General features: G+C 45.3%; 1 protein-coding gene and 1 long non-coding RNA gene across 15 annotated transcripts in view; one reads left to right on the top strand and one right to left on the bottom strand.

Annotated features, from left to right (window-relative positions):
* Positions 1–5,717: 5,717 nt before the first annotated feature.
* LOC139796139 (uncharacterized) lies at positions 5,718–7,913 on the bottom strand. The gene is made up of 2 exons (XR_011725846.1): positions 7,562–7,913; positions 5,718–6,464 (listed from the first exon to the last, which is right to left on the bottom strand). It is a non-coding gene; the product is annotated as an uncharacterized lncRNA (long non-coding RNA).
* The window catches only part of SLIT2 (slit guidance ligand 2), a 244,033-nt gene continuing 241,766 nt past the window's right edge, over positions 7,899–10,165 (top strand). For all 14 annotated transcript variants that reach the window (XM_071743858.1, XM_071743851.1, XM_071743857.1 and 11 more), the window contains exon 1: positions 7,899–8,783. In XM_071743858.1, the coding sequence (XP_071599959.1) occupies positions 8,608–8,783 (176 nt within the window). In that variant the 5' untranslated portion in view covers positions 7,899–8,607. The remainder of the gene's footprint in view (positions 8,784–10,165) is intronic.

The following is a 10,165-nucleotide window of genomic DNA, read 5'->3' as shown; positions in this document are numbered from 1 at the left end:
ATGTAGCAATATTGTCTTCATGCAAAATATGAGACTCAATAATTTGAATAATCCCTTTTTCACTAAAGAGTAATTCATAAAAATTAACACTACATTGGGAGTTGGGATTCTCAAATAAAAAATCCTCATAAATTACAAAACTGGGTGGTCTTTTAGTTGAAATGGTGAAGTTCTTAAACTGGGTGAGGTGTGTGAGGTCCCTTGGGCCATCTCATGCAAGGTAAGTAATATAGTGTGTTCATTAATCTGTGTCATAGGAGTATTGAACATACAACAGCTCTCAAATTTTCTACATCTGATAGCACCCAAGAGGTCACTTCTAAGGGTTAAAGACTTTGCTGACACAATTTATGAGATTTTTATTGGTAGGTGAAGATACACCATAATAAATACTATAAAACTAAAAAACACTTAAATCTGGGGTTTAGGTAAAAAATGCAATTTATTTATTTATCCTTTGCATAAGAAATTGGGGGGAAAATTGCAATATTGGACCAGTTTATCTTCCGTTGGTTTTCTCTGCTGAGGCACTTCTTGAATTCTTCCTTAAGTTTCAGTTTTCCAGTTTTTTATTCTTTGGAAACCCATCTTCTTAATACAGATCAGGCAGATTTATCAATGTTTGTAGTGCCACACTGCCTTTCACATAGCTCCATATTTTACCAAGAAAGAAACAAAATTTAGCCTCACTATCTTGAAATAATCCCATGTATCCAAATGTAAGTTAAGCACAAGAGAGGCAAATAGAATCCAAATAAAGTAGGGTGCATAGTCTGGGCTGTGCAACATGACTGTGTTCACTTGGGTCTGACACTCCCACTTCCTCCCTCCCCAGATTTTTCTAGACCTAGCCATGAGATATTGTAAATATTTTTCAAAAAGGAGAAATTCTAATCAGAATCTTCCTTTACAATTGCACAGAATACTTGAAGTTCTACTTATCTGAGAAACTGGAATTTGAATGGCAATGGAGTGATTCAAGGTTTTTGGTTTTGGCCCCTAAAACCCAGGAAATTTTTCAAATAATTTTCCAGTCATACCTTATGGTAAAACATTGTGAGACTCCAGATTGCTCCATGGGAGCCTAAAGGTTTTATATGTGTGAAATTCATGACCTTAAAAATTTGATAGTGTCTCTTTGATATTGGATAAACCTCAGGTCACTCAGCTTCAGATTAAGGATACATTTCTGAAATATTTACTACCAGTTGTAATGTTTATTATGGGTGTTGTTTCACAGAAGTCAAGAAGTTTGATCCTTAGCTCCCTTGGAGAAGTTGAACAAACACAGCCATGGTCCTATATCCCCTTCCTGCCTGCTAGAGTTTGCTTTAATCTTTTATTTAATTTGGAGGCAATTCAGACCTATTCAAAATTTGGGTAGCTAATAACTAGAGAAGATAGCTGGCAACTAAATAAAATCTTGGAGCTAAATTGTTGTATGGATACACTTCTGATTTCCAAGTTTTTCTTTAGGCTGAAGTCCAGCATGAAATATCAAAATAGTTAAAGATCAGAAAATACAGGCTGAGATTAATCCAGTAGACTGTCACAAATAGTAAATGTTCAGCAGGATTAAAAGTAGAATAACATTTAAATAATATTTAATCACAGGTCGCAGTGGGTTGCACCTAACCCTTTCTATCTGTGCTGTAATAGATTCTTACAGACAAGTATTTTCCTTCACACTTAATTCTGCAATGCATTAGGTGGTTCTCTTATTCTTCTATTGAAAATTCATGCTTTTGGTTCTCAATGTACACCCCTAATTTTCTTCAGCTCCCCCTTTCTTTCCTACATTATTTTTTTTAAGATCCTCATCACTCTTTTATCACATGAGCTTGCTGCTCAGGTTCTCCTCATCACTTCTTTTGCACTGCTCATGGCACAATCTCCCTCTTCTGCTCTGATCTGAATGAGCATCATTGCTGCATTGCTTCTGCCACAAAATCTCCACTTGGTTACAGGTAAGTAGCAATTTAACTTAATAACCATTTAGCTTGATAAATAAAAAAGGACTTAGTTGCCAGTTTTTGTTTTTTTTTTTTTAAACTATTATTTTTATTAATAGTAATTACTATTATTATTACTATTAAAAATTACTTTTTTAAAAAACTATCTACCTTTCATACATCATATCTACTTAAAAAGGAAAGCTAGGAGTCTGTGATCATATTTTTGCTGTACAACTCCACTTCTTAGCCCAATTCTAACTGCAAGTGCTGGATGAACCTGAATTATAAATATGTGACAATAAATAAGCGACTGATACACATAGCCAGATGTCCTCTTTGACAATGAGTATTACTGCTAGAAGGCTACTTATTTGGCAGCCCATGGAAAATCATAGCTTAAAAAGAACCTTAAAAGCCAATAAGATGATATCCCCACTCAGACACTGTATGCCATACACCTTCGTAATTCCCATCTAGTATGTGTTTAATCTGTTTTAAAAATTCCAGGAAATATTTCACTTGGGCAGGGATAAAGTAAAGACTAATATTACCTTTTGAGTTTCACAACCCTCTTTACTACCAGATTTTCTGATTCATAAAGCTTTCTTCCTGACTATTAAGTTCTTTACTGGCTGGGAACATTATCTGTCCACTGTGCCACTTACAAACATATTTTAATTGTGGGATGTATTATTATGTGTCTCCTTTTTTCTGGCTTGCCATTTTGGTGGGGCGTCTGTGTGCTTGTTTGTTTTTAAACCAGTTAAATACACTTTTTTCAAACTTCTTTCATGCTTGTTAAAGCTTTTCTTCTTAGTTTTGTCCTCTGGAGTCTCTCTGTTTTATTTACAGCATATTTTAGGAATGGTGTCCAAAACTGAACACTTTATCCTTCCCTGACAAAAGCTTTTATGAAGCTTTAGGAATTGGTAAGCATTTAAGAATGCTTACTTCCCTTATATCATAATGATGTTTGCCTTTTGTAATGGAATCTCCTTTATCATAAATTTAAGATGATATATTTTGATCTCCATATCCTTCTCCAGAATACTGCTGCCCAGCATTTTGTATTTAACCATTTGTATTTCTTTTTTGAACACAATGTTCATGTTTTCCTCAAGATTTACTAATTTCATGTGTTTTCTCTAGTTTATCAAAATAACTTTGAATTGTGGGTCTGCCTTGCAAACTCCTTACATCTCTTTCCACTCTAGTATCACCTGTTAATAGTTATACATAATTTTCAATTACTAATGGAATCACTCAGTGGCATAATTACTTAACATAATAATCTTAACAGCTCTTTACAATAGTCTACTTTCTATACACTCACAGACTGACCATGCACTATACTCTGAATATAGGGTTTGGGCTTTTTTACTCATTCAAGTGCCCACGTTCCAGCAATTAGATTTTAACTACATTTAAGTAGATTGCTTAGAAGAATGTTAATGTTCATGGTGGCAAATGACCTGCTAATATCACCATCTATCATGCTTTCCCCTTAACCACAAAGCTAGTTAACCTTGTCAAAGAAGGAAACTGGATTAGTTTATACTGTTGATTCTTGGTATTGGCTGTTTTTCTATCACCTTATTGATCTTTAGTGATTTAGAAATTGAGGAGTCATTTGGTTCAGTATCTTTCAAGCCTACTGTCCTTGTGAAGCTCTAGTGATGCTCATGGAGCTGGTGTTCACCAAGGTCACTCAGATGTATCTACAGCTTTGCTCCCCTAATGGTCACTGTTACCAGCCACAGTTTTGAGTAGCAGTTTTTTCTATTTTGATGTTCTGGATCCTGTTCTGAAGATGCTACCTATTACTATTGATTTTGATTTTGATCTAAGTACATTACTAGTTCTGATCTTCTTATGTTTTTGAGCACACTTTCCAAAGGGTGGCATGTTGTACAATGAGATCTGGAGAACAGAGAAATTGCTTCAGCTGCTATCAGTGTTTTCTGGAATCACCACAAAAAAACTGTCTTGAATGAACGTTTCTACTTCATTCTACTTCATTCACCAATGAATGTTTCTACTTACCATCCTTTTTTTAGCATAAGGATGGTAACAGAATTTCTGCTACCTTCCTACTAAGCAATAAACTAAGTAAATATTTAAAAGCTTAAGAGACTGCCACCCAAAAGCTGTTCTGATTTATACTTCCACAAGTTAAAAATAATTTTTAAATAGTTAAGTAATTTTATAAAAACTAAATAAAAATGAAGAAAACATTGGAATAGGGGTGGTTAGCCTTTAAATTTGGTAACTTCTCAGAATGCATAGGTATTTCCATGGGATAGGAAGGTATATATTTTTGCTGGTTAGGTTTCTGTTAAGACTATGTTTTGATTTTTTAAAAAATTATCTTCACTTATTTCCTGCTAATTTTAAATATTTAGTACTGAATAATTTTTACTTTATGGTTAAATTTTGACTTTTATTCATGTTACGATACTATTTAATCCCCAAGTAGTTTTGATTTTCAGCTGTAACCAATGTGCATATCATGATAAAGCCAAATAATAAACCTGTCTGGCTTGAGCAGCTTGTTGTCTAAATAAAACCTGTACTCTTTAAAGAGGATACTTTGACTGAAGTATTTAAAAGGTATAGACCTGGTAGTGCAAAAAGGCAAAGGTCACACCAGTGATTTTCTTCCATACCCTTCCATACCTTCCATTTAAACATTGGTTAAATATGAATAAATGATCCCCTTGGACAACAAACCTTCCTTTCCATCAGCACAGTGTAGTCACCTAGACTAAAGCAAAAATTACTTCCATACACATTTTGAATAGCTAGAAATAGTTATAGAAAGAAGCAAATAATAAACCTTCAATAGATTCCAGCCAGTGGCTATTCCTTGTAGACTTCTAAAATATCTTACATTTTAATAGTAGAAAAGTATTTTGAAATGGTTAATCTGTAACTACTGTTTCTCTTAACATATATTTTTGTTACAATTTTTCCCCAGCTTCTTCCACTGAGGGAATCATTTCCATTACAACTTTGGAAGTGGCTTGGAAATCTGTTTTGCAGGCAACTGAGGAAGCCACAAGGCACTCTTCAGGGCAAGGTTCAAACTCCAGCATTGATACCATATAGTGTCTGATAGAAGGCCTCATCCTTAAACAACTTCTGTCGTGGGTAGCTCTGCTATTAAGAAGTTTGAATCACAAAGAGAGTTTAAACATGCTGGCAGGCAAGACACTCAGAAAAATCAATCTGTATGAATGAAAGGTATGCTTCAAAGGTGGGCCTTTTTATGCTAAAAATCAATGAACCCCCCGAAAAGGAATAAAAATTGATCTTGCTTGTACTTAGTATATTCCTTTTTGAAAACAAAGTATTTTAAATTAGGACCAGTTTAGATTTTGAATGAGGTCTGCATAGAGTCATTTACCAACATTTAACACTTTTGTGTCTTCTGCAGCTCTGAGCACATTGCTGGAACTTGAAACAACTAATGAAAAATACTGGATAGCTAACATTTGTATTTTCTGTTTTTTTCCCTGCAGGGGGTTATTAGGTGAAAGAATTTAGTAGAGGCATGAAAGCAGTATTTTAGATTAAGTACAGAAAAACTGATACATTCCCCTTCTAGTGACTGAATTCTCCTTCCTGCATCAAGCTAAATACAGAGTATGTCTGCCTCTCTGTAAGACCCAAGATGAGATGCCATTATGAGCATCTGAAAACAGTGCAAGGATCATATTTAATGGATGTTGTCTAAACAAATGTATCCAAAAAATGAAATAGTTTTGGTAGGTACATACATATTTTATTTTGCATTTTTCCTTTTGGCTTACATACTGCTGTAAAAGAAGTCAGCAGTAACTTAGCTGGCTTCCACTTCAGATCACCTTGGATCTACAGTAGTGTTTCTGAGAAGAGAGTTTGTCCTCTTGTTAACAGGCAAATAGAGACAGTGAACCTCTTGCGTGGGTTGTGACGTGGAGACCCCAGGGATGGAGAGACTCAGCTGGACCCAGCCATATGGAAGAAACTACTGACTCCCTTGAGCATTTCCAAACTACACCTTGCTGAAGGCTTAGTTATCCCTGCTGGGGGCTGCCAGCTATGAAAGACAAATCGCTTTCACCTATTACTGGTGTCTCAAGATCTGTTATAATCACATGGAACTGAATTCGCTAGCAAGGAAAACTAACACCAGATAAAATTTAGTGAAGAGCCTGATGCATTTAGGATTTCCCTAAAAATGCTGAAGATACTTTGACGATAAACAACACTTCTGGAAAATTAATCAGAAACATTGTGTGCATTGAAAACGCTTTTTTTTTTCTCCTTTGAAATGGAAGGTGTTTCTTAAAAGCGCACAGCAGCATTAACCTTGCTGCTCGGCACAACCTAACATATGGGATACCACTTGCCCACTTTATTTTATATTGGCAAAAAAAATTTATGAGAGATTCCGGTGTGTTTCACGCTAAAACTGCAACAGAAGAAAACGCCAAGAAAATCCTCTTCCTCCCTCCGTGGTGGCTGCTGCACAAAACACAAAACAAGACTCTGGGTGAGCCGACCGAGATATTTTCAAGTGCAGCGGGCGACGTTTCAGCCCCCCTCCCTCCCTTCCTCTCTCCCTCCCGGGGCTGAACACACACACACACACACACACACACACACACACACACACACACACAGACACACACACACACAGACACACACACACACAGACACACACACACAGACACACACACACACCCCAAGTCCCCCTGCAGACCCCGGCCCCTCTCCCTCTTCTCCCTCGACCCCCGCAGGCCAAGGCTGCCTGAGAAACTCCGCGTAACAACTCCACACTGCCCGCCGCGGCGGGGTGAGGAGGAGGGGAGCTCCGCCGCGCTCCTCAGGGCGGGGAGGGGAGACCTGACTCCCCCTTCTCCAACTTCCATTCATCGTTGGTGTCGCCGCGCTGTCCCCCCCTGCCACCCCCGCGCTTTCATCGCCCCTCGGGCCGGAGCCGGGGCCGGGCCGGGCCGGCCGGGGCGGGCGGCGGCGCAGCCAGTGAGCGCTGCGCGGGGCGCTGCGGGCGGGGCCGGGGAGGGGCGGCCCCACCGCCCCTATATAGGGCGGCGTGTGGGTCACTGGCGGCTCCGTGGGAGCGGGGCGAGGGGAGCCGCGCTGGCAGAGGGGAGAGGCTGCGGCGGGAGGTGGGGACGTCTGAGCCAGGTGGTTCGGCTGGTGGCCGCGCTCCGGGAACACTTTCCGCGGGCGGCGGCAGGCACCTTGCAGCGGGGAGGAGAGCCGGCCTGCGTGCGGCGGTGCCATCCTATTGTTCAAGCGGAGAGACTCGGGGTGCGAGGGAAGGAGCCGGCGTGTCGCTTCCCTTTTTCTCCCCCCACCTCCCCTCTCTGCTGGTTCCCTCAGCCGCCAGAGGAGCGCCGCCGTCAGGGAGCCGAGAGCCGGGCTGTTCGGCACCAGCACCGACAGCTCAGGTGCACCGGCGGGATCGGAATCCCAAACCCTTCCCGAGGCTCTGCGCCTCGTCGGGAACCGGGAGAGGAGGAAAGTTGCTCCCTTTCCTGCGGCAACCCCAGGAGCTGCTGGACTGGCCTCACCTGGAAGGACTGAGCAGTTCCTACCTTTCCCATCAGGTGCCTTTGCCGCAGCAAAGCCACGGTAACCGGGAGACCAGGGGGAGCAGAATAACGCACCCCCCCTCCCCGGCCCCTCCTGCTCTCGCCGCACATCGCTCGCTCTCTGGCCTGCCTCGCCGTGCTCCCGGGATCACAGGAGGATCTATAGCTGTGATCTGTCACCGAGGAGAAGGAGGTCGTGGATGAACTCCCTTCCAGCAGGGCAACGAATCACTTCTCGAGCTGCTTATTATTATCGTGCTCTAGGACCAGCCCTTTCCTGCTAAACTTGGCTTGGGAGCTTACAGCAGGAGGGGGCGCGGGGGGTGGAAAGCCAAGCCCAACATCATCTTCTGTGTGTTTGACTTTTTTTTTTTTTTTTTTTTTTTTTTTTTCGCTCTCCCTCTTGCCCTCCCTCCTCCTCCTTCTTCCGTGAGACAGTTTGATGAATGCCTGCGAGAGGGGTATGATTTGCTGAGGCGCCTCTGGCAGGGCGGTGTGTGCGCGGTGTCAGCCCCGCCGCCGCCCCCCGTGGGGCTGTTAGCGGCCCGCGGCGGGGGACGCGCGTGGGAGCGGCTGCTGCGCTGCGCGGGCTGCCGCGGAGGAAGCGCGCCGGGCGGGCAGGCGGACGGGGCTCCGCGGCCTCGAGTCGGGGGCTCGGAGGGGAGCCGCGGCTTTGAAAGGGGCGAGCAAGAAGATTAGAAGCCAGCCCAACTCTGCCTTGCCCTGAGCCCTTCGGGTGTGCTTCGCCTGTACAGGGAGCGTGTGAAGACGAGACCCCAAGAGCCGCCTCTCCCCGCCACCCGACGGGCTATAGCGAGTGAGGGCCCGGGCCCGGCCCCCCTCCCAGCGAAGTTGCCTTCAGGCGCGGATCGGTGCCACCCACCCCACTTTGCCGGGGTTGTTTTCTTGCCTTTGGATAGAGAGGACTTCGTTTTCTGCCCACCCTGAAAGTTGCCCGAGCGCTCCCCGCGGCGAGGAGGAGGGCGGCGCGCCCCTCGCCTCCCCGGGGCCGAGGCCAGCGGGCCCCGGTCGGGCGGCAGCGGGCGGTGATGATGAGCGACTGGGGGAACCTCACCCTGTCCCTGGGGCTGCTGCTGGCGATGGCGAGCGCGGTGGCGACGCAGCCGTGCCCGGCGCAGTGCTCCTGCTCGGGGAGCACCGTGGACTGTCATGGGCTGGCGCTGCGCGGCGTCCCGAGGAACATCCCCCGCAACACCGAGAGGCTGTAAGTAACCCGGCTGGGGCGGCGGCGAGCGCCCCTCGGCACCGGGCTCCCGTCAGGGCAACGGTGGCCGCGGGAGCCGGCCCGGTTTGAGGTCCCGACGCCCTTTGGAGGGCGTGGGGGGGTTCTTCTCCCTTCTTCGCGGTGCCCGTTTCACGGCGATGCGCTGCGAGACGGGAGAGGTGGCCGCCTTTCATCCCCAGCAAGCCGCAGAGGGGAGCGCGGTTCCCGACGCCGCGGGGAGCGGGAGGAGGCAGCACCGCGGCCCGGGAGGGGGGAGCCCGAGGCAGTGGCGGAGTGGCCTCTCCCCCCGCCGGCGCCCATTTCCTGGCAAACTTGGGCTATTTCGGCTTTCTTTTTCCCACACGCGTTGGGAAGGGCCGGGCCGCGGCGCCCCGCCGCGCTCCGCGGGGGTAAGGGAGGCCCCGGGGTGAGCGGCAAAGCTCCGCGGGCTGCCGCGGTGGCTCCGCGCTGGGAGGCGGGCGGGCGTGAAGCTGGATCCCGGCGGGGCTGTGCCCCATCGCAGGCACGCCTGTCGCTTGAGGCCAGGGCAGGCTGGGTTGTTTTAGCCCCTTTCCCACTCCCAGGGAAGGCACGGAGTTGTGCGGTAACTGCGATCCCTTCCCTCCATCCGCTTTTGGAGACCGTTCCTGTGCCCTCTGGGTAGGGTATTTTCTAGTCTTGCGAGAGAGCAAGGCTGTGGTTGGTTATCGTATTGGGCAGCCTTTGAGGAAGGTGTAAGTGAAATTGTGGAGCATGTTATTTCGTACTCTTTAAGTCGTTTAAATGTTGGTGTATCAACATATCCCTAGCGATGGATTTCATTCAGGAAAAGTATCAGGGACACATTGCTGCTGAGACCTGTGCGGTTTCTTTTCAGTTTTGTTTTGGCCACATGTCGTGTAAACACCAAAGAAATTTATTTTTTTTTCCTACCTTGGGAATGGGCTGTAATTGCTAGGGTCGTTTCCTTGTAGTACCTCTTACTAGTGGTTTACCTCAGGGATTGCCAAGTCTGGTTTTACTGGGAGTGATCGCAATTGAGAGAAGTTTAAATCTTGACCCCAGAATCTTATGAAAGGCATATAACTCCAGGAGAGAAAGGAGTGATGAAGTATGAACAGTATGAAATGCTAGGGTGTAAGTACAGTTTTCTATTGCTTCTGTGTGTGGTTTCCATTCTGCAGTCGGTATAGTTTGCTGTGCAGCAAGTGAAGAGTTTAGTTTCCTTAAAATCGTGTTGCCCTTCAGATATCCAACAACCTTATGCTCATTTGAAAGCTAATGGGTGCTGTAGGCAGTTAAGCCCTATTCTGCCTTTGTAGCAATATTATGAAAGCTGAAAGTCGCTGACAAAAATTGTCTTGATATCAGTCACTTAGATT

Source organism: Heliangelus exortis, chromosome 4 (assembly GCF_036169615.1).
Source record: "Heliangelus exortis chromosome 4, bHelExo1.hap1, whole genome shotgun sequence".
Taxonomy (NCBI): domain Eukaryota; kingdom Metazoa; phylum Chordata; class Aves; order Apodiformes; family Trochilidae; genus Heliangelus; species Heliangelus exortis.
Note: the sequence above shows the minus strand (reverse complement) of the source record. Positions and strands in the feature narration are given on the sequence as shown.